At 39.6% G+C, this 26,087-nt stretch overlaps 1 protein-coding gene across 1 annotated transcript in view; it reads right to left on the bottom strand.

Annotated features, from left to right (window-relative positions):
• The window catches only part of SGIP1 (SH3GL interacting endocytic adaptor 1), a 1,342,240-nt gene that overhangs the window by 481,263 nt on the left and 834,890 nt on the right, over positions 1–26,087 (bottom strand). Inside the window, exon 16 of the mRNA XM_053693689.1 lies at positions 14,127–14,253. Within this exon, the coding sequence (XP_053549664.1) occupies positions 14,127–14,253 (127 nt within the window). The remainder of the gene's footprint in view (positions 1–14,126; positions 14,254–26,087) is intronic.

Below are 26,087 nucleotides of genomic sequence, written 5' to 3'. Positions count from 1 at the left end.
CACTAGCACACGTCAATGAGCACATAAAATGTACATACAACAATTACACTAGCACACGTCAATGAGCACATAAAATACACATACAACAATTACACTAGCACACGTCAATGAGCACATAAAATACACATACAACAATTACACTAGCACACGTCAATGAGCACATAAAATACACATACAACAATTACACTAGCACACGTCAATAAGCACATAAAATGCACATACAACAATTACACTAGCACACGTCAATAAGCACATAAAATACACATACAACAAATACACTAGCACACGTCAATGAGCACAGAAAAACATAATTTATGTAAGAACTTACCTGATAAATTCATTTCTTTCATATTAGCAAGAGTCCATGAGCTAGTGACGTATGGGATATACATTCCTACCAGGAGGGGCAAAGTTTCCCAAACCTTAAAATGCCTATAAATACACCCCTCACCACACCCACAATTCAGTTTAACGAATAGCCAAGAAGTGGGGTGATAAGAAAAAAGTGCGAAAGCATATAAAATAAGGAATTGGAATAATTGTGCTTTATACAAAAAAATCATAACCACCACAAAAAAGGGCGGGCCTCATGGACTCTTGCTAATATGAAAGAAATGAATTTATCAGGTAAGTTCTTACATAAATTATGTTTTCTTTCATGTAATTAGCAAGAGTCCATGAGCTAGTGACGTATGGGATAATGACTACCCAAGATGTGGATCTTTCCACACAAGAGTCACTAGAGAGGGAGGGATAAAATAAAGACAGCCAATTCCTGCTGAAAATAATCCACACCCAAAATAAAGTTTAATGAAAAACATAAGCAGAAGATTCAAACTGAAACCGCTGCCTGAAGTACTTTTCTACCAAAAACTGCTGCAGAAGAAGAAAATACATCAAAATGGTAGAATTTGGTAAAAGTATGCAAAGAGGACCAAGTTGCCGCTTTGCAAATCTGATCAACCGAAGCTTCATTCCTAAACGCCCAGGAAGTAGAAACTGACCTAGTAGAATGAGCTGTAATCCTATGAGGCGGAGTTTTACCCGACTCAACATAGGCAAGATGAATTAAAGATTTCAACCAAGATGCCAAAGAAATGGCAGAAGTTTTCTGGCCTTTCTAAAACCGGAAAAGATAACAAATAAACTAGAAGTCTTTCGGAAAGACTTAGTAGCTTCAACATAATATTTCAAAGCTCTAATAACATCCAAAGAATGCAACGATTTCTCCTTAGAATTCTTAGGATTAGGACATAATGAAGGAACCACAATGTCTCTACTAATGTTGTTGGAATTCACAACTTAGGTAAAAATTCAAAAGAAGTTCGCAACACCGCCTTATCCTGATGAAAAATCAGAAAAGGAGACTCACAAGAAAGAGCAGATAATTCAGAAACTCTTCTGGCAGAAGAGATGGCCAAAAGGAACAAAACTTTCCAAGAAAGTAATTTAATATCCAATGAATGCATAGGTTCAAATGGAGGAGCTTGAAGAGCCCCCAGAACCAAATTCAAACTCCAAGGAGGAGAAATTGACTTAATACGAACCAAAGTTTGTACAAAACAATGAATATCAGGAAGAATAGCAATCTTTCTGTGAAAAAGAACAGAAAGAGCAGAGATTTGACCTTTCAAGGAACTTGCGGACAAACCCTTATCTAAACCATCCTGAATAAACTGTAATATTCTCGGTATTCTAAAAGAATGCCAAGAAAAATGATGAGAAAGACACCAAGAAATATAAGTCTTCCAGACTCTATAATATATCTCTCTGGATACAGATTTACGAGCCTGTAACATAGTATTAATCACAGAGTCAGAGAAACCTCTTTGACCAAGAATCAAGCGTTCAATCTCCATACCTTTAAATTTAAGGATTTCAGATCCTGATGGAAAAAAGGACCTTGAGACAGAAGGTCTGGTCTTAACGGAAGAGTCCACGGTTGGCAAGAGGCCATCCGGACAAGATCCGCATACCAAAACCTGTGAGGCCATGCCGGAGCTACCAGCAGAACAAACGAGCATTCCTTCAGAATCTTGGAGATTACTCTTGGAAGAAGAACTAGAGGCGGAAAGATATAGGCAGGATGATACTTCCAAGGAAGTGATAATGCATCCACTGCCTCCGCCTGAGGATCCCGGGATCTGGACAGATACCTGGGAAGTTTCTTGTTTAGATGAGAAGCCATCAGATCTATTTCTGGAAGTTCCCACATTTGAACAATCTGAAGAAATACCTCTGGGTGAAGAGACCATTCGCCCGGATGCAACGTTTGGCGACTGAGATAATCCGCTTTCCAATTGTCCATACCTGGGATATGAACCGCAGAGATTAGACAGGAACTGGATTCCGCCCAAACCAAAATTTGAGATACTTCTTTCATAGCCAGAGGACTGTGAGTCCCTCCTTGATGATTGATGTATGCCACAGTTGTGACATTGTCTATCTGAAAACAAATGAACAACTCTCTCTTCAGAAGAGGCCAAGACTGAAGAGCTCTGAAAATTGCACGGAGTTCCAAAATATTGATCGGAAATCTCACCTCTTGAGATTCCCAAACCCCTTGTGCCGTCAGATACCCCCACACAGCTCCCCAACCTGTAAGACTTGCATCTGTTGAGATTATAGTCCAGGTCGGAAGAACAAAGAAGCCCCCTGAACTAAACGATGGTGATCTGTCCACCATGTCAGAGAGTGTCGTAAAATCGGTTTAAAGATATTAATTGAGATATCTTTGAGTAATCCCTGCACCATTGGTTCAGCATACAGAGCTGAAGAGGTCGCATGTGAAAACGAGCAAAGGAGATCGCATCTGATGCGGCAGTCCTAAGACCCAACATTTCCATGCATAAGGCTACCAAAGGGAATGATTGTGACTGAAGGTTTTGACAAGCTGATATCAATGTTAAACTTCTCTTGTCTGACAAGGACAGAGTCATAGACACTGAATCTATCTAGAAACCTAAAAAGGTTACCCTTGTCTGAGGAATCAATGAACTGATTGGTAAATTGATCCTCCAACCATGAACTTGAAGAAACAACACAAGTCGATTCGTATGAGATTCTTCGAAAATGAGAAGACTGAGCAAGTACCAAGATATCGTCCAAATAAGGAAATACCAAAACTCTGTTCTCTGATTACAGAAAGAAGGGCACCGAGAACCTTTGAAAAAAATTCTTGGAACTGAGGCTAGGCCAAACGGTAGAGCCACAAAACTGGTAATGCTTGTCTAAAAAGAGAATCTCAGACACTAAAAGTGATCTGGATGAATCGGAATATGCAGATACACATCCTGTAAATCTATTGTAGACATATAATGCCCTTGCTAAACAAAAGGCAGGATAGTCCTTCAGTAACCATCTTGAATGTTGGTATCCTAACATAACGATTCAATAATGATAGATCCGGAACTGGTCTGAAGGAATTGAACTTCTTTGGTACAATGAAGAGATAAAATAAAACCCCAGCCCCTGTTCCAGAACTGGAACTGGCATAAATACTCCAGCCAACTCTAGATCTGAAACACATTTCAGAAATGCTGAGCCTTTGCTGTGTTAACTGGGACACGGGAAAGAAAAAAATCTCTTAGCAGGAGGCCTTAACTTTGAAGCCAATTCTGTACCTTTGTGAAACAATGTTTCTGAAACCAGAGATTAAGAACGGAATTGATCCAAATTTCTTTGAAGAAAACGTAATCTGCCCCATACCAGCTGAGCTGGAATAAGGGCCGCACCTTCATAGGTACTTAGGAGCTGGCTATAGGTTTCTATAAGGCTTGGATATATTCCAAATTGGAAATAGTTTCCAAACTGATACCGCTCCTGAGGATGAAGGATCAGGCTTTTGTTCCTTGTTGTGAGGAAAGGAACGAAAATGATTATTTACCCTGGAAAGAAAGGGAAAGCAAAGTTGACTTAGAAGACATATCAGCATTCCAAGTTTAATCCATAAAGCTTTTCTAGCTAAAATAGCTAGAGACATATACCTGACATCAACTCTAATGATATCAAAAGATGGTATCACCAATAAAATTATTAGCATGTTATAGAATAATAATAATGCTATAAAATTATGATCTGTTACTTGTTGCGCTAAAGCTTCTAACCAAAAAGTTGAAGCTGCAGCAACATCCGCTAAAAATATAGCAGGTCTAAGAAGATTACCTGAACATAAGTAAGCTTTTCTTAGAAAGGATTCAATTTTCCTATCTAAAGGATCCTTAAATGAAGTACTATCTGCCGTAGGAATAGTAGTACATTAGCAGGAGTAGAGACAGCCCCATAACCTTAGGGATTTTTGTCCCAAAAAACTCTAATCTGTCAGATGGCACAGGATATAATTTGCTTAAACGTCTAGAAGGAGTAAATAAATTACCCAAATTATTCCATTCCCTGGAAATTACTTCAGAAATAGCATCAGGGAGATAAAACACTTCTGGAATAACTACAGGAGATCTAAAAACCTTATTTAAACGTTTACATTTAGTATCAAGAGGACCAGAATCCTCTATTTCTAATGCAAATAACACTTCTTTAAGTAAAGAACTAATAAATTCCATCTTGAACAAATACAAAGATTTATCAGCATCAACCTCTGAGACAGAAACCTCTGAACCAGAAGAACCATTATCAGTATCAGAATGATGATGTTCATTTAAAAATTCATCTGAAAAAAGAGAAGTTTTAAAAGACTTTTATGTATACTAGAAGGAGAAATAACAGACATAGCCTTCTTAATGGATTTAAAAAATAAAATCTCTTATGTTATCAGGAACACTCTGAAAATTAGATGTTGACGGAACAGCAACAGGTAATGTAACAGTACTAAAGGAAATTTTATCTGCATTAATAAGTTTGACATGACATGCAATACAAACAACAGCTGGAGAAACAGATACCAAAAGTTTATAGCAGATACACTTAGCTTGGTAGCTCCAGCACTGTGCAGTGATTTTCCTGAAGTATCTTCTGACTCAGTTGCAACGTGGAACATCTTGCAATATGTAAAAGAAAAAAACAACATATAAAGCAAAATTGATCAAATTCCTTAAATGACAGTTTCAGGAATGGGAAAAAAATGCCAGAGAACAAGCTTCTAGCAACCAGAAGCAATAAATAATGAGACTTAAATAATGTGGAGACAAAAATGACGCCCATATTTTTTAGCGCCAAAAAAGACGCCCACATTATTTGGCGCCTAAATGCTTTTGGCGCCAAAAATGACGCCACATCCGGAACGCCGACATTTTTGACGCAAAAAACGTCAAAAAATGACGCAACTTCCGGCGACACGTATGACGCCGGAAACAGAAAAAAAAAAAAAAAAAATTTGCGGCAAAAAAGTCCGCGCCAAGAATGACGCAATAAAATGAAGCATTTTCTGCCCCCGCGAGCCTAACAGCCCACAGGGAAAAGTCAAATTTTTTAAGGTAAGAAAAAATGATTGAAACAAATGCATTTATCCCAAATATGAAACTGACTGTCTGAAAATAAGGAATGTTGAACATCCTGAATCAAGGCAAATAAATGTTTGAATACATATATTTAGAACTTTATAAATTAAGTGCCCAACCATAGCTTAGAGTGTCACAGAAAATAAGATTTACTTACCCCAGGACACTCATCTACATGTTTGTAGAAAGCCAAACCAGTACTGAAACGAGAATCAGCAGAGGTAATGGTATATATAAGAGTATATCGTCGATCTGAAAAGGGAGGTAAGAGATGAATCTCTACGACCGATAACAGAGAACCTATGAAATAGACCCCGTAGAAGGAGATCACTGCATTCAAATAGGCAATACTCTCCTCACATCCCTCTGACATTCACTGCACGCTGAGAGGAAAACCGGGCTCCAACTTGCTGCGGAGCGCATATCAACGTAGAATCTAGCACAAACTTACTTCACCACCTCCATAGGAGGCAAAGTTTGTAAAACTGATTTGTGGGTGTGGTGAGGGGTGTATTTATAGGCATTTTAAGGTTTGGGAAACTTTGCCCCTCCTGGTAGGAATGTATATCCCATACGTCACTAGCTCATGGACTCTTGCTAATTACATGAAAGAAATGCACATACAACAATTACACTAGCACACGTCAATGAGCACATAAAATGCACATACAACAATTACACTAGCACACGTCAATGAGCACATAAAATGCACATACAACAATTACACTAGCACACGTCAATGAGCACATAAAATGCACATACAACAATTACACTAGCACACGTCAATGAGCACATAAAATACACATACAACAATTACACTAGCACACGTCAATGAGCACATAAAATGCACATACAACAAATACACTAGCACACGTCAATGAGCACATAAAATGCACATACAACAATTACACTAGCACACGTCAATGAGCACATAAAATGTACATACAACAAATACACTAGCACATGTCAATGAGCACATAAAATACACATACAACAATTACACTAGCACATGTCAATGAGCACATAAAATGCACATACAACAAATACACTAGCACACGTCAATGAGCACATGAAATGCACATACAACAATTACACTAGCACACGTCAATGAGTACATAAAATACACATACAACAATTACACTAGCACACGTCAATGAGCACATAAAATACACATACAACAATTACACTAGCACACGTCAATGAGCACATAAAATGCACATACAACAATTACACTAGCACACGTCAATGAGTACATAAAATACACATACAACAATTACACTAGCACACGTCAATGAGTACATAAAATACACATACAACAATTACACTAGCACACGTCAATGAGCACATAAAATGCACATACAACAATTACACTAGCACACGTCAATGAGTACATAAAATACACATACAACAATTACACTAGCACACGTCAATGAGTACATAAAATACACATACAACAATTACACTAGCACACGTCAATGAGTACATAAAATACACATACAACAATTACACTAGCACACGTCAATGAGTACATAAAATACACATACAACAATTACACTAGCACACGTCAATGAGTACATAAAATACACATACAACAATTACACTAGCACACGTCAATGAGTACATAAAATACACATACAACAATTACACTAGCGCACGTCAATGAGTACATAAAATACACATACAACAATTACACTAGCACACGTCAATGAGTACATAAAATACACATACAACAATTACACTAGCACACGTCAATGAGTACATAAAATACACATACAACAATTACACTAGCACACGTCAATGAGTACATAAAATACACATACAACAATTACACTAGCGCACGTCAATGAGCACATAAAATTAGGTCTAAAAATGTTATGAAACGCAATAATCTTTAAAGGGATATGAACCACATAAAATGTACTTCTATTATCAAATTTGCTTAGTTCCCATGAAATTCTTTATTGAAGAGATACCTAGGTAGCATCTGGAACTCTGAATGGCACACCATAGTGCTGCCATCTAGTGCTCTTGCAAATGGTGCCATATGGTGCTCTAGACACGTGCACGCTCCCTAGCTTACGTCCCTGCTTTCAACAAAAAGATACGAAAAGGAATGAAGAAAATTTGAAAATAGAAGTAAATTTAAACGTTACTTAAATTTGCATGCTCTATCTGAATCATGTCCCTTTAAATATGCCTAATATCTCTAGTTTTATCCCTTGGTTATTATTCAGCACAACTCTCTGCAGACATTGCCTACAATTCATGTTATAGAACAAATCTACATCAGTCACTACTAGACGTGCAAATATTTTTTTATTCGTTTTTCCTGTAATGAACAAATTCCAGCAAAAAAGAGTAAAAAAATCAACTTCTTTATATGTTTGCAAAACGAACAATGAATATTTGCATGTCTAGTCATTTTCTGTATATAAGCAGGAACGTGGGGAAGGCCATCAGGCTAAACATAGAATAATATAATAACTTAAATTATGCTTACCTGATCATTTTCTTTTCTTCTGTATGGGAAGAGTCCACAGCTGCATTCATTACTTTTGGGAAATACAGAACCTGGCCACCAGGAGGAGGCAAAGACACCCCAGCCAAAGGCTTAAATACCTCCCCTACTTCCTCATACCCCAGTCATTCTGCTGAGGGAACAAGGTACAGTAGGAGAAATATCAGGGTGAAAAAAGGTGCCAGAAGAACGAATACAAAATAATTTAAGGCCGCCCACAGGAAAAACGGGTGGGGAGCTGTGGACTCTCCCCGTACAGAAGAAAAGAAAATTATCAGGCAAGCATAATTTAAGTTTTTCTTCTTAAAACGGGGAGAGTCCACAGCTGCATTCATTACTTTTGGGAAATCAATACCCAAGCTTATAGAGGACACTTAATGCAAAACGGGCGGGAACAAAAAAAGGCGGCCCATTCTAAAGGCACCACAGCCTGACACAACCCGGATTCCCGAGAAAAACTACTTCAACAGAAGCAGGAAGAACAAAATATGGAAAGAGGACAAGGTAACTGCCCATCAATTAGAACCATAACGATCCCAGATAGAGATCACTCTAAATTCTGGACTCCACTGAGCACAAAAGCCTCTGAGGAGAAAAACGTCCCACTCTCTAGAAGCACACAAATAAAAACCTTTCCATGAACAATGGCAATGAAAACAACAAACTCCCACGCCACATTCTCCCTAACTGAAAAAAGGGAAGAATCAGATAAGAAGGTCCAAAAGAACCTCCAGAAACAATCCACGAAGATTCAAGGACAAAACAGAGAGAGAAGCCCCTAGCAAAACTCGAAAAAGAGCGGCTACCAGGCTGCAAGAGGACAAAGTCCCGTAGAAAATACTCTACCGACAGAGGAGAGCAAAGAAAGGAAAAATTCCAATACACCTCCTACATCGGTCCAAAAGGAACTAAAGTAAAGCCTTCACCGGAACCGAATTCCCAGAAGGACAAAAGGTAGAACAAGACTACCTTACCATAGACAGCTAACTAGCACAGAGAAACTGAACACCCATAGGTCAGAAAAAAACCCAGAGAGCAGAACAGGAACGGAAAAGAAATATCCGTTTACGCCACAAATGAAAGCCACAGGCTTCCTTCGGATAGGCAGTCAGACTAAACGTCAAACCATAGTAACTAGCCAACTGAGTAGCTAGCAAACTTGCACCAGGACATTCCTAGAAAGGAACAAGAGAAAAAACTCAGAAAGCAGGGCGGACCAACTCCCCCCCCTGCTAGAAAACGGGGTAAGGGAGGACAACACCCTGACCAACAAGGAAGAACCAACTACCCTCTAAGGGAAGATTCCCAAACCAACTGCAAGGCCTCCCAACCTAAGTAAGGATCCTGCGGGAGACAAGATACGAGGTTGATGCCCAAACAGAGCAGTCAGAATCCTGCCCCCCACTCCAATCGAACAGTCCTATCACAGAAGTGAATCCAACAACATAAGATCCCCAGCACACCGAGGTATAAAGGTATAACGGAGTACACACCAACTCTGTGTGAGTAGAAACAAACAGGATTCTTTATTCCATAATCAGGTCATAAAAACAGCAGAGATTCAATCCGGTCAAACAGAGGTAGAAGTGGAAGCAGGTCAAACATGTTTCGTCTGTAACAACATAACTTCCTCAATGACCTATATGATAGGGAGGTACCTTATATACTTATCACAGAAGTGACTGTCAATGTCCCAAGGACAAAAGAGATTAAAAAATCCCAGCATTGACAAGACCCAGAGATCAGATAATGAATCTCCAACCACGAGTTCCAAAGGAAAAGAAGCAGGAAGGAGGCACCGACACACAGAGAGACTAAATCGGGATCCAGGATACCTATCCTCATTACCCCTTAGAAACCCGAATGGAGGGTATACTGCAAACAAGAGAAACTCTCAACCCACTGAACTCCTAGAGTCAGATGAGGAAAACTACCTCAGGAAGAGCCAACTGGATAGGCGCAGCAGACCAGATCCTTCAAAAGAGAAGGAAAACGAAGAAACCCAGGAATATTCCAGTAAAGAAATTCCCAGGAAAAACATCCTCCATCTCTCCATAAGGGATAAAAAAATAAACAAACAAACAAAACAAAAAAAAATGCCAAGGAGATGTCCCTAGGACCAGGAAAACAAGCCTGCTACTGAACACCGGACAGATCCAAGACTATTAAGATCTTGAAAACAGAGTAACCAAAATGCCAAGTCAAAGACATGGACTAGGTTAAAAAAACTGGACCCCCAAAACCAGGTGCCGGATCAAGACCAAAAACCTTGCGGAACAACCACAAAGTTACCTGGAAATTAAATTTGCACCAAAGTTGATGCATGCCATACCCCCATGGGGTCTAGGACTCTGATCTCTTGTGATGTATCCCAGTGGCTGTCCACTCAGCCACAAAAAGGCCTCTAAGATAATACCCACAAAGTCTGAAGACAAAGGAAGGACCCAAAAGAGATCAGAACTCCATGATTGAGAGAACATAACAGTCTCTAAAGATCCAGGCTGGATCAACCCTCAGAAAACCTACAGCTCAAGGAATTAACAAATGAACGAGCATTCTAAAACTCCTATCTGTTGACGGTAAGAGAGACTACATAACAATCCCCCAGATCCCAAAGTATATAGCATCAAAAAAGGGGATACTACAAGGACAAACACGGTCCCTAAGAACCTAGTCTCCGCAACCAGATGACCGAAAGTCCTACCCCAAAAGGCCAAGAGAGACGAAAAGCATAGCAATCCTCAAAGAAGAGGAGAGAAACACTGGCTAAAAAGATCTAAAAAAAGGACAATCCAATCTACAAGGAGTACCAATAGGAGGGAATAATCGCCCCCTACACCAGGTACTAGAGATCTCCATGCGGTCATCTGATCCTCCCCCCCACGGAAGGGAGGACTCTAGCTCCTGTTCAAGGACCTCCGGAACTACAAACATACTGCCATAGCAGAATTCGTAATCCCAGCAAATCACGTAAGCTATGCAGGGACAAAACACTTAGTATCGAGTACGACCAACATCGGACGCCCCACCAAGAAGAAATAACGTAGGACCAGCCTCATATCTAGGATAGAAGGGCCTTCAATAACTTGTAGAAACAAGAAAAACAACCTTGTAACAAGAGGTAAGCAAACTTAGTACCCAAACAGGACAAGCCTGTTGTCAGGATACAAAATGTCTGATATAACCTCAAAAGAACAGAGTGAACTAGTACCCAACCAGGACCAGCCTACTGACCAGGGTACAACCGAACTGTTGAAGGGCTAACTGAAAGTTCTAAACCCTAGCAGGGCTAGACTAAACAAACAGAAAAACAACAGACAAATAAGCTCTCAGGCTTAAACAATGTCTCTTAACTTTTATTGTTTTATTGTGACTTCCGCCGGAAGCAATAACCATTGTAACCATAAAATCGCTAGTATCAAAATCCCAGAGAAGAAAAAAGTTTCCTAAAAGGAAAAGAATACAACAGTCTCGAGCTCCGGAAATAAAAGAAAACACATCCTAACTGGATCAAAAGAAAGAAGGCAGCACCCGCAGGTGAACGCCAAAAACGAATGGAAACACTAACAGGGCCAGCCTGTCAAAGACCTGATTCCTCAAGAGCTCACACAAACAAAAGACCATCAGGAGTAGGATCCACATCCCTCCACTCGTCTAGCGCTGTTCGCCACCTGAATCAGAAAACTAAGGATCCGGTGGCAACACCAGACTGAAATCCTTCAAAGCCTCCAACACCTGCCTCAGCAGTACACGCAGGCGTGTCAGTCTAAATCTAAAGGCAAAACTCATTTCCGGCGGGGCATTTGAAGGCCCTGACTCTGACGGCTGTACCCCTGAATCCTCAGAGGGAACCGCTCCCCCAGAGGAAAGACGTGTCTACCCTGGCACCCCCAGGTTAATAGGATAAGCTCTTTGCTGGTCCTCCGGAAGATGTAAACGCGCCAACGCCAAAAACATGGCCATGCGCAAACGAGCAGCAACCTCTGGTGGAAATAATTCTCCTTCCGGAGAAGGGTTAATGGTATTTGGGACAACTGCCTGTGTAGAAACAGAAGATTCCAGGAAAAGCACCTCACAGGACACAGAATCCTCAGCTGTCTCTAATCTCTTCCCAGAGGTAGAAAAAAAGCACTCTATTACGGCATACAGAACATAATTGATTGGGCTGGAGTACCCGGGCCTCCATACAATCTAAACAGGAAACATAATCTGAATCAGAGAAATCCTCCTCTGAAAAATCAGAATCCTCCATAACTTGACCGAACAAAATATGAACAAAAATAACTGGCACCTCACACCCCCAATGGCTGGGGCACTCACCACCTCCTATGACCCAGACAAGTAGAGAACAGACCCTCTCCACCGACACTGAGTCAAGCATATGGAAATGGAGAACGAAAACGTGACCACACAAGGTGCAACCCACAGGCCAAGGAAAAGCATGCCAGTCCTCCTCAAGAACTGGGTAGCTCGAAAAAACTGTACGGTCCGTAAAGCCCCAACATCACTACACATAAGCAGACAGAATCACATAAATATGATTAAAGTCCCCCACTGTTCAATAATCCCCTCAGGAGACATTTACCCTAGATTCCATAAAGATAAAGGAGTCCCATTGAGAACCTGTGTTCTATCATTACATTATATTCCCACAGTGAAAGGAAAATGAAACGATCTTAACGGAATCTATGCCGTGTAACAGTAATATGAGTCGGGATAGTGTCGCAAAAAGACTCTCCCTGCATTTCCGGACTCTAACTTCCATCCATGCTCTCACTGAGAGGCTGACAGGACTACTTAAAACTCCAGTCCTATCTCGAAGAGTACTACCCTCCATAAGAGACTATTCAGTAACCTACTGATTCTTCTCTGCCAACCTCCTGTGATGAAAGACAAAGAATGACTGGGGGATGAGGGAAGCGGGGGAGGTATTTAAGCCTTTGGCTGGGGTGTCTTTGCCTCCTCCTGGTGACCAGGTTCTTAATTCCCACAAGTAATGAATGAAGCTGTGGACTCTCCCCGTTTTAAGAAGAAAAATAATTCTAACAGTAATCATTAAAGGGACACTAAACCCAATTTTTTTTCATTAATGATTCAGATAGAGCAGCAATTTTAAGCAACTTTCTAATTTACTCCTATAATCAATTTTTATTTGTTCTCTTGCTATCTTTATTTAAAAAGCAGGAATGTAAAGCTTAATAGCCGGCCCATTTTTAGTTGAGAACCTGGGTTACGCTTGCTTATTGGTTTGCAAAATGTAACCACCAATAAGCAAGCACTATCCAGGGTGCTGAACCTAAAATAGGCAGGTTCCTGAGCTTACATTCCTGCTTTTCAAATAAAGATAGCAAGAGAATGAAGAAAAATTGATCATCGGAGTAAATTAGAAAGCTGCTTAAAATGTCATGCTCTATCTGAATCACTAAAAAAACAAATTGGGTTCAGTGTCCCTTTCATTTCCTTAATTTAATAACAATTTCAACATAAGTTAAATATATGATAGCAATGTCTCCTTAATAAAAATGTTTTTTACATCATTTTATTATTGCACTATCGCTGCACAGAATTAGGTGAAATGGAATGCGCCTACTGTGCCACCTATCATCAGCCATGTTCTACTCACGAGTGACAGCGCATTGCCACTACAGAGTTGACTTTATGTGTTTAACCATAGCATATAGGTCTATGCAATAATATAATGCTTAGCACATTAGAGCAATTCTAACAATGCCATAGCTTTACATTATAAGGTTGACTTATTGATTCTAGACCAGGGGTGTCCAACCCTTTGAAATGAGGGTCGATATTGGAATTCCATGCTCTTTTAAGGAAATTTTAAACACATTATTATAAAATACGAAAAACCTTTCAAATTAACACTTTGTTAGCAGGGTAAGTGCGCAAAGTTACGTAAAAGAAAACAAACCCTGTAACATACACATTGTATCTAGAAATGAGCTGGGAATAGAAACATACTGTGTTTTGCAAATAGGGGGTTTGGGGAGGCAGATTAATGTCATAACTCCACAGATAAAAGGTCCCTTCAGGTCCAGATTGTAGGTTGGAAAACACTGCTCTAGAACAGAATTGCCCCCTTGAAGCAAGCAGCAAGTTTATACAGGAAGTACAAAACAAGGAAAACAAACCGCTTTTACCAACTGTCGGCGTTGTAGCTGCGCTCAGGGAGGTGGCTGAAGAAATTGAAGATGTGCTTTCAGCACGAGCTAGAGGCGCGATGGGAGGCGGACTGGACGAATGGATTGGAGGACTGAAAGGTCTCGACTGCAAAAACAGAAACATAATGAGGGACAACTCTTATACACAATCTTACACGGATAATTATTACTGAAGACAGATAAACACAAACTTAAGCTACTATCTATAAGAGTTTACTTTTCCCCTTTTCTTTTTTTTAGTATAATAATCTGGGTTGATTTACAGAGTTAGGCCTAGAAAACAAGTTGAGTGAGATTGACAGCACACTTGTACTTTGAGCTCCCCTTGTAATCTAGGCCTAGGTCAGAACTGTTCTTGGTTTCTCTACTGCCCTGAAATCATATAAAATAATTTAGATAATGTCTAACTTTCTCCAAAAATAATCAAATTATAACTTTTTTCTGAAAAGAAGCAAAGTTTCTCTCCACTTACTGCAAAACCAAAGGATGCAACAGGTATACACAAAAACATAATTTATGTAAGAACTTACCTGATAAATTCATTTCTTTCATATTGGCAAGAGTCCATGAGCTAGTGACATATGACATATGGGATATACAATACTACCAGGAGGGGCAAAGTTTCCCAAACCTCAAAATGCCTATTAATACACCCCTCACCACACCCACAATTCAGTTTAACGAATAGCCAAGCAGTGGGTGATAAAGAAAGGAGTAGAAAGCATCAACAAAGGAAATTTGGAAATAATTGTGCTTTATACAAAAAACCATAACCACCATAAAAAGAGTGGGCCTCATGGACTCTTGCCAATATGAAAGAAATGAATTTATCAGGTAAGGTCTTACATAAATTATGTTTTCTTTCATGTAATTGGCAAGAGTCCATGAGCTAGTGACGTATGGGATATCAATACCCAAGACGTGGAGTCTTCCACTCAAGAGTCACTAGAGAGGGAGGGAATAAAAATAAAAACAGTCATATTCCGCTGAAAAAATTAATCCAGAACCCAAAAAAATAAGTTTATTTCATTTTTGAAAGAAAAAAACTTAAAACAAAAGCAGAAGAATCAAACTGAAACAGCTGCCTGAAGAACGTTTCTACCAAAAACTGCTTCCGAAGAAGCAAATACATCAAAACGGTAGAATTTAGTAAATGTATGTAAAGAGGACCAAGTTGCCGCTTTGCAAATCTGATTAACTGAAGCTTCATTCTTAAAAGCCCACGAAGTGGATACTGGTCTAGTAGAATGAGCTGTAATTCTCTGAGGCGGGGCCTGACCCGACTCCAAATAAGCTTGATGAATCAAAAGTTTCAACCAAGAAGCCAAGGAAATAGCAGAAGCTTTCTGACCTTTCCTAGGAGCAGAAAATAAAACAAATAAACTGGAAGTCTTCCTGAAATCTTTAGTAGCTTCCACATAATATTTCAAAGCTCTTACCACATCCAAAGAATGTAAGGATCTTTCCAAAGAATTCTTAGGATTAGGACACAAGGTAGGGACAACAATTTCTCTATTAATGTTGTTAGAATTCACAACCTTAGGTAAAAATTGAAAAGAAGTCCGCAAAACTGCCTTATCCTGATGAAAAATAAGAAAAGGAGACTCACAATAAAGAGCAGATAGCTCAGAAACTCTTCTAGCAGAAGAGATAGCCAAAAGGAACAACACTTTCCAAGAAAGTAGTTTAACCCCTTAATGACCACAATGTACCCTGTATGTCACTGGTCGTTAAGGGTTTTTTCAAGACATAATAGCACAAGTCTAGCAAGAGCATGCTATTAATGCCCTCCCTCCAGCAGGCTTTGTGGAATAGAGCAGTCTCAACGCTGGTGGCAAGACCGTGCTATAAAACAATCAAGTGCCAAAAAAAGGCCAGTGACATACAGGGTACGTCGCTGGTCCTTAAGGGGTTAATGTCCAAAGAATGCATAGGCTCAAATGGAGGAGCCTGTAAAACCTTCAGAACCAAATTAAGACTCCAAGGAGGAGAAATTGATTTAATGACAGGCTTAATACGAACTAAAGCCTGTACAAAACAGTGAATATCAGGAAGTATAGCAATCTTTCTGTGAAATAAAACAGAAAGAGCGGAGATTTGACCTTTCAAGGAACTTGCAGACAAACCCTTATCCAAACCATCCTGAAGGAACTGTAAAATTCTAGGAATTCTAAAAGAATGCCAGGAGAATTTATGAGAAAAACACCATGAAATGTAAGTCTTCCAAACTCTATAATAAATTTTTCTAGAGACAGATTTACGAGCTTGTAACATAGTATTAATCACTGAGTCAGAGAAACCTCTATGACTTAGAACTAAGCGTTCAATTTCCATACCTTCAAATGTAATGATTTGAGATCCTGATGGAAAAACGGACCTTGAGATAGTAGGTCCGGCCGTAACGGAAGTGACCAAGGCGAGCAACTGGACATCCGAACCAGATCCGCATACCAAAACCTGTGTGGCCATGCTGGAGCCACCAGCAACACAAAAGACTGTTCCATTATGATTTTGGAGATCACTCTTGGAAGGAGAACTAGAGGCGGGAAGATGTAAGCAGGATGATAACACCAAGGAAGTGTCAGTGCATCCACTGCTTCCGCCTGAACATCCCTGGACCTGGACAGGTATCTGGGAAGTTTCTTGTTTAGATGAGAGGCCATGAGATCTATCTCTGGAAGACCCCACACCCGAACAATCTGAGAAAACACATCTGGATGGAGAGACCACTCCCCTGGATGTAAAGTCTGGCGGCTGAGATAATCCGCCTCCCAATTGTCTACACCTAGGATATGCACCGCAGAGATTAGACAGGAGCTGGATTCCGCCCAAGCAAGTATCCGAGATACTTCTTTCATAGCTTGGGGACTGCGAGTCCCACCCTGATGATTGACAAAAGCCACAGTTGTGATATTGTCTGTCTGAAAACAAATGAACGGTTCTCTCTTTAGCAGAGGCCAAAACTGAAGAGCCCTGAGAATTGCACGGAGTTCTAAAATATTTATTGGTAATCTCGCCTCTTGAGATTTCCAAACCCCTTGTGCTGTCAGAGATCCCCAAACAGATCCCCAACCTGAAAGACTCGCATCTGTTGAGATCACAGTCCAGGTTGGCCGAACAAAAGAAGCCCCTTGAACCAAACAATGGTGATCTATCCACCATGTCAGAGAGTGTCGTACAATGGGATTCAAGCATATTAATTGTGATATCTTTGTATAATCCCTGCACCATTGATTCAGCATGCAAAGCTGTAGAGGTCTCATGTGAAAACGAGCAAAGGGGATCGCGTCCGATGCTGCAGTCATGAGACCTAAAACTTCCATGCACATAGCCACTAAAGGGAATGACTGAGACTGAAGGTGCCGGCATGCGGCGACCAATTTTAAACGTCTCTTGTCTGTTAGAGACAGAGTCATGGACACTGAATCTATCTGGAAGCCTAAAAAGGTGACCCTTGTCTGAGGAATCAAGAAACTTTTTGGTAAATTGATCCTCCAACCATGTTTCCGAAGAAACAACACTAGTTGATTCGTGTGAGATTCTGCAGTATGTAAAGACTGAGCTAGTACCAAGATACCGTTCAAATAAGGAAACACTGCAATACCCTGTTCTCTGATTACAGATAGTAGGGCACCCAGAACCTTTGAAAAGATTCTTGGAGCTGTTGCTAGGCCAAATGGAAGAGCAACAAATTGGTAATGCTTGTCTAGAAAAGAGAATCTCAGAAACTGATAGTGATCTGGATGAATCGGAATATGAAGGTATGCATCCTGCAAGTCTATTGTGGACATATAATGTCCTTGCTGAACAAAAGGCAGAATAGTCCTTATAGTCACCATCTTGAAAGTTGGTACTCTTACATAACGATTCAAAATTTTCAGATCCAGAACTGGTCTGAATAAATTTTCTTTCTTTGGTACAATGAATTGGTTTGAATAAAACCCCAAACCTTGTTCCTGAGGAGGAACTGGCATGATTACCCCTGAAAACTCCAGGTCTGAAACACACTTCAGAAAAGCCTGAGCTTTTACTGGATTTACAGGGATGCATGAGAGAAAAAATCTTCTCACAGGAGGTCTTACTTTGAATCCTATTCGATACCCCTGAGAGACAATGCTCTGAATCCAATGATTTTGGACAGATTTTATCCGAAAATCCTTGAAAAACCTTAATCTACCCCCTACCAGCTGAGCTGGAATGAGGGCCGCACCTTCATGCAGACTTAGGGGCTGACTTTCCTAAATGGCTTGGATTTATTCTAATTTGAGGAAGGCTTCCAATTGGAAGCAGATTCCTTGGGGGGAGGATTGAGTTTTTGTTCCTTATTCTGACGAAAGGAACAAAAACGGTTAGAAGCCTTAGATTTACCCTTAGGTTTTTTATCCTGAGGCAGAAAAACTCCCTTTCCCCCAGTGATAGTTGAAATAATAGAATCCAACTGGGAACCAAATAAATTATTACCTTGGAAAGAAAGAGATAGTAATCTAGATTTAGATGTCATATCAGCATTCCAAGACTTAAGCCACAAAGCTCTTCTAGCTAATACAGCTAAAGACATGGATCTAACATCAATTTTGATAATATCAAAAATGGCATCACAAATAAAATGATTAGCATGTTGCAGTAAGCGAATAACGCAAGATATGTCAGAATCCAATTCATGTTGCGCTAAATTTTCCAACCAGAAAGTTGATGCAGCCGCAACATCAGCCAAAGAAATAGCAGGTCTGAGAAGATGACCTGAATATAAATAGGCCTTCCTTAGATAAGATTCAAGCTTCCTATCTAAAGGATCCTTAAAGGAAGTATTTTCTTCCATAGGAATAGTGGTACGTTTAGCAAGAGTAGAAATAGCCCCATCAACTTTGGGGATTTTTTCCCAAAACTCTATAGATTTTGCTGGTAAAGGATACAATTTTTTAAACCTTGAAGAACGAATACAAGAAGTACCTGGCTTATTCCATTCCCTAGAAATCATATCAGAAATAGCCTCAGGAATGGGAAAAACCCCTGGAGAAACCACAGGAGGTTTAAAAACAGCATTTAAACGTTTATTAGACTGAACGTCAATAGGACTGGTTACCTCAATATCCAAAGTAATTAACACTTCTTTTAATAAAGAACGCATATACTCTATTTTAAATAAATAAGTAGATTTGTCAGTGTCAATGTCTGAGGAAGGATCTTCTGAATCAGATAGGTCCTCATCAGAAGAGGATAAATTATTATGTTGTTGGTCATTTGAAATTTCATCAGCTAAATGAGAAGTTTTAAAAGACCTTTTACGTTTATTAGAAGGTGGAAATGCAGACAAAGCCTTCATAATAGAATCAGAAACAAATTCCTTAAAATTTACAGGTATATCATGTACATTAGAAGTTGAAGGAACTGCAACTGGCAATGTACTATTACTGATGGAAACACTATCTGCATGTAAAAGTTTATCATGACAACTATTACAAATGACATTCGGTGGAATAATTTCTACAATTTTGCAACAAATGCACTTAGCTTGGTAGAACCGATGTCAGGCAGCAATGTTCCAGCAGAAACTTCTGACCCAGGATCAGATTGGGACATCTTGCTCAATGTAAGAGAAAAAACAACATATAAAGCAAAATTATCTATTTCCTTATATGACAGTTTCAGGAATGGGAAAAAAATGCAATAGCATAGGCCTCTGATAGCAAAAAGCAAGAGGCAAACATACAAGGGGTATTGAAATAATGAAAAAAATTTGGCGCCAAGTATGACGCACAACGTAACGTAAACTTTTTTGGCGCCAAAAATAACCGGAAATGACACACTCGCGTCACTAATGATGCCGCCGTGTGAAAGGTCTCGACGTCACGTATGACGCTGGAAATGACGAAGTTGCGTCATAAACGTCTTTTTTCGCGCCAAAAACATTTTCGCGCTAAGAATGACGCAATAAAGTAGTCAATTGAAAAAAGACTAAACCCCAGGTAAGAAATACATTTCTTAAAATGTTTAAATTCCCCAAATATTAAACTGACAGTCTGCTGAAGAAAATACATGATCCTGACTCATGGCAAATATAAGTACAATACATATATTTAGAACTTTATATAAATGCATAAAGTGCCAAACCATAGCTGAGGTGTCTTAACTAATAAAAAAAAAATACTTACCAAAAGACACCCATCCACATATAGCAGATAGCCAAACCAGTACTAAAACAGTTATTAGTAGAGGTAATGGTAAATTGAGAGTATATTGTTGATCTGAAAAGGGAGGTAGGAGATGAATCTCTACGACCGATAACAGAGAACCTATGAAATAAACCCTCGTTAGGGAAATCATTGTATTCAAATAAGTGATACTCCCTTCACGTCCCTCTGACATTCGCTGTACTCTGAGAGGAATCGGGCTTAAACAATGCTGAGAAGCGCATATCAACGTAGAAATCTTAGCACAAACTTACTTCACCACCTCCATAGGAGTCAAAGTTTGTAATACTGAATTGTGGGTGTGGTGAGGGGTGTATTTATAGGCATTTTGAGGTTTGGGAAACTTTGCCCCTCCTGGTAGGATTGTATATCTCATATGTCACTAGCTCATGGACTCTTGCCAATTACATGAAAGAAATATATTTGTCAAACCGGTTTATCCAAGAACTCTCATTATTATTAGAAATGTGACATTAAAAGGACTTGGTCATGATTCTGAGAGAACATGAAGTTATCAATTTTCCACTTTTTCTTGGTTTACATTGTTACATGAGCTCAGGAGCGCGCACTTGCCTTGTGTGCTTGTAGCAAACACTGCTGCCATAAAGTGCTCCAGAGCCTTCCTCTGAATGCCAACAACGTACTTCCGAGGTAAAGAAGATATACGGGTCAAGCTGATTCGAATAAAGAATTGCTTTTATTAGGAGTTACAGCAGATACAAATAAATGAGCAACAGCTCAAAATGGCAGATCCAGGGTCACGGCAAACAAATGCAGACGTTTCATGTGGGTCTACTGCTAGTTAGTGCCCTCTATTTAAAGAGAAATGTACACTTTAATTAAAAACAATAAGTTAACCCCTTCCGGCTTTTCTCATCAGTTGTTCCTAACGCAGATCACTATAGTGTATTGTCTGATACCTAACCTATGCGGTCATTACTGACTCAAATACCATTTCCCATCAGTTGTTCCTAACGCAGATCACTATAGTGTATTGTCTGATACCTAACCTATGCGGTCATTACTGACTCATATACCATTTCCCATCAGTTGTTCCTAACGCAGATCACTATAGTGTATTGTCTGATACCTAACCTATGAGGTCATTACTTACTCATATACCATTTCCCATCAGTTGTTCCTAACGCAGATCACTATAGTGTATTGTCTGATACCTAACCTATCCGGTCATTACTTACTCATATACCATTTCCCATCAGTTGTTCCTAACGCAGATCACTATAGTGTATTGTCTGATACCTAACCTATGCGGCCATTACTTACTCATATACCATTTCCCATCAGTTGTTCCTAACGCAGATCACTATAGTGTATTGTCTGATACCTAACCTATGCGGTCATTACTGACTCATATACCATTTCCCATCAGTTGTTCCTAACGCAGATCACTATAGTGTATTGTCTGATACCTAACCTATGCGGTCCTTACTTACTCATATACCATTTCCCATCAGTTGTTCCTAACGCAGATCACTATAGTGTATTGTCTGATACATAACCTATGCGGCCATTACTGACTCATATACCATTTCCCATCAGTTGTTCCTAACGCAGATCACTATAGTGTATTGTCTGATACCTAACCTATGAGGTCATTACTTACTCATATACCATTTCCCATCAGTTGTTCCTAACGCAGATCACTATAGTGTATTGTCTGATACCTAACCTATGCGGTCATTACTTACTCATATACCATTTCCCATTAGTTATTCCTAACGCAGATCACTATAGTGTATTGTCTGATACCTAACGTATGCGGTCATTACTGACTCATATACCATTTCCCATCAGTTATTCCTAACGCAGATCACTATAGTGTATTGTCTGATACCTAACCTATGCGGTCCTTACTTACTCATATACCATTTCCCATCAGTTGTTCCTAACGCAGATCACTATAGTGTATTGTCTGATACCTAACCTATGCGGTCATTACTTACTCATATACCATTTCCCATCAGTTGTTCCTAACGCAGATCACTATAGTGTATTGTCTGATACCTAACCTATGCGGTCATTACTGACTCATATACCATTTCCCATCAGTTGTTCCTAACGCAGATCACTATAGTGTATTGTCTGATACATAACGTATGAGGTCATTACTTACTCATATACCATTTCCCATCAGTTGTTCCTAACGCAGATCACTATAGTGTATTGTCTGATACCTAACCTATGCGGTCCTTACTTACTCATATACCATTTCCCATCAGTTGTTCCTAACGCAGATCACTATAGTGTATTGTCTGATACCTAACCTATGCGGTCATTACTGACTCATATACTATACTATATACTCAAATGGTATATGAGTCAGTAATGACCGCCAGGGCTGCCACTAGAAATTTTGGGGCCCCTGACTTAACCATTGATCAGGGCCCCCCCCCCCCCTTTGACATGTGCAATTTTTGACCAGGTGACTAAAACGTATATGCACTTTATTCTTAAGTGTCTATTTAAACTTGGAAATGTTGTAAAGGTAGTAAAATACAAACAAACACTTAGCTTAGGACTTGAAAGTTTGATCTCTCTCTTCTCTCCTCTTCTCTCTCTCTCTTCTCTCTCATCTCTCTCTCTCTCTTCTCTCTCTCTCATCTCTCTCTCTCTCTTCTCTCTCATCTCTCTCTAGTCTCTCTCATCTGTTCTCTCTCCCTTCTCTCTCTCTCTCTCTCTCTTCTCTCTTTCTCTCTTTTCTCTTTCTCTCTTCTCTCTCTCTTCTCTCTCTCTTCTCTCTCTCTTCTCTCTCTCTCTCTCTCTCTCTCTCTATCTCTTGCACTAAACACAACATACACTACTGAACCCCTAAACCGCTGCAACTCCATTGCAAACATTCCCTACTGCATAAACCCACAGCCACAACCCCCTTCATCAGGGCTGCCACTAGAAATTTTGGGGCCCCTGACTTAACCATTGATCAGGGCCCCCCCCCCCTTTGACATGTCCAATTTTTGACCAGGTGACTAAAACGTATATGCACTTTATTCTTAAGTGTCTATTTAAACTTGGAAATGTTGTAAAGGTAGTAAAATACAAACAAACACTCAGACACACTCATACACTGAAACACACACACACACTCACACATAAGGATTCACATATAGACACTCTAGCAGACACGCAAAGAAACACACAAACACACTCAGACACAGACACCCAAACAGACACTCAGCACTTGATTACATTGACCTGACAAGTAATGAGGTAGACTACAGTTTTGTAAAAAAAGGAGATTTAGAAAATAAAATATGGAGTTCTGATGATCTTTTTGTAAAGGAAGATGCCAACTAAATGATGGCAACAGCATGCAGTGGCTGAAAGGAAGGGCCCTGAACTGCCTAAACAATAATTTAAAGGTTAAATGGTGGATTGGTGACTTCCGTAAAGGTCTCAGTCTCAAAGTCTGTAGAAAGATGTGAATAATCATTAATAAGGTAAAAATGTCCTAAACAGGAACAGACAATAGACACACACACACAAACTCAAACTTGCACATACACCCAAGGAAACACCGACAGAGACAGCCTCAGAAAACACATAAAGACATACACACACAGAGACACCAACAGAAAACACACAAAGACATACACACACGAGAGACAATTACATAAAACACAGAAAGACATACATACACACACTCTCACTGAGACATCCACAGAAAACACACAAAGACATGCACACACCCTCACAGAGACACCCACAGAAAACACACACCCTCACAGAGACAGCCACAGAAAACACAGACATACATACATACATACACACACACCTTTACAGAGACATCCACAGAAAATATATATATACACCCACCCTCACAGAGGCATCCAGAGAAAATACACAAAGGCAAACATACACACACCCTCACAGAGACACCCATAGAAAAAGCTCATAGGCATATGCACACACCCTTACAGACATCCACAGAAAATGCACAAAGACATACACCCCCACCCTCAAAGAGAGACCCACAGAAAAAAAATACATACACACTCATAGACACAAACCAAAGCACAAAGACATAAACACAGACACCCACAGAAACACTCACAGGAGGAAACATTTGTGCACCTTGCATCCCCTAAATCAACAGTGTGTGACATGCATGATAAAAAAATTGCAGAAATTAAGAGAACACTTTTTAAAGAATCATATTTGTAAATGTGTAAACAAAAATAATTCTGTGAATTCAAAATTGTACATTAATGATCTGGGTAGATGGCTAGATGAAGAAAAGTACTTTTAAAAGGTTGACATATGTTTGTTTGTTTTTTCCCCATTTTCCCCAACCAAGAGCACCACTTCAAATATAGGGTACAAATGTTCCCATCTGTCAGCTGTACTTATGTATTTTGAAAATGCTGTACTCTATATGGTATTGGTGGAACCATAAACTGTGGTACTCATACCATTAGATCTGGTTTAATGCAGGATTTAGGCTTGTTGGTATGTATTTCAAAATTAAGTCAGCTGTAGTGTAAACTGAACAGTGTTAAGTTAACCTGTCTCATTTCAAACACTGAGCAATCTTAGTCTGAGAGTAACATTTTATGCAGATGTAAACATCTTAGATAAAATGCCTCCTTGCATCTGGAAAGTCCTTGCATAAAGGGGCAGTAAACTGGAATGTAATGAAAATATATATAGTAATAAAAAAAACTAATATCTGCCAAAAGGGCACCTACCATTTGTGTATTGAGGAGGAAACCTTTCTACATGGCTTTAAATATAGAATTTCTACAGCATTGTCAAATAATCATAAATACACTGCTACATATTGCTAAAAATGTGTTTTTATGGACCCCCTGGTCCCACCATACAACTACTACCACACTGAAGTTACAATCCAAAATTGCACAAAGAAATAAAAAACATTTGCTAAGTAAGTCCTACCTCCTCTGCAAATGAAAGTGATCTGCTGTCTGACTCAGGCACACACTGTACATTCAAAGTGCCTAGTCTGTCTCACACTGTGCATAGTGGTTTAGTGCACACTCAAAAATCCTCTCAAATACTAATACTTTACTCCTTGTAATAACATTTGCCTTGCTCAATTAGCATTCTGCTGTAGTACCCACTGATGGCTGCCAAAATTTAAAAAAAAAAAATTTTTTTTTTTTTTTTTTAGTTCTTAACTCATGGGCCCCCCCTGGCCCATTGGGCCCCTGACAGGAGTCACCCCTGTCACCCCCTGATGGCGGCCCTGATGACCGCATAGGTTAGGTATCAGACAATACACTATAGTGATCTGCGTTAGGAACAACTGATGGGAAATGGTATATGAGTCAGTAATGACCGCATAGGTTAGGTATCAGACAATACACTATAGTGATCTGCGTTAGGAACAACTGATGGGAAATGGTATATGAGTAAGTAATGGCCGCATAGGTTAGGTATCAGACAATACACTATAGTGATCTGCGTTAGGAACAACTGATGGGAAATGGTATATGAGTAAGTAATGACCTCATAGGTTATGTATCAGACAATACACTATAGTGATCTGCGTTAGGAACAACTGATGGGAAAATGGTATATGAGTAAGTAATGACCGCATAGGTTAGGTATCAGACAATACACTATAGTGATCTGCGTTAGGAACAACTGATGGGAAATGGTATATGAGTAAGTAATGACCGCATAGGTTAGGTATCAGACAATACACTATAGTGATCTGCGTTAGGAACAACTGATGGGAAAATGGTATATGAGTAAGTAATGACCGCAT

Source organism: Bombina bombina, chromosome 10, assembly GCF_027579735.1.
Source record: "Bombina bombina isolate aBomBom1 chromosome 10, aBomBom1.pri, whole genome shotgun sequence".
NCBI classification, from domain to species: Eukaryota; Metazoa; Chordata; class Amphibia; order Anura; family Bombinatoridae; genus Bombina; species Bombina bombina.
The sequence above is the reverse complement of the archived record's forward strand: the minus strand, read 5'-3'. Positions and strand labels throughout refer to the sequence as shown.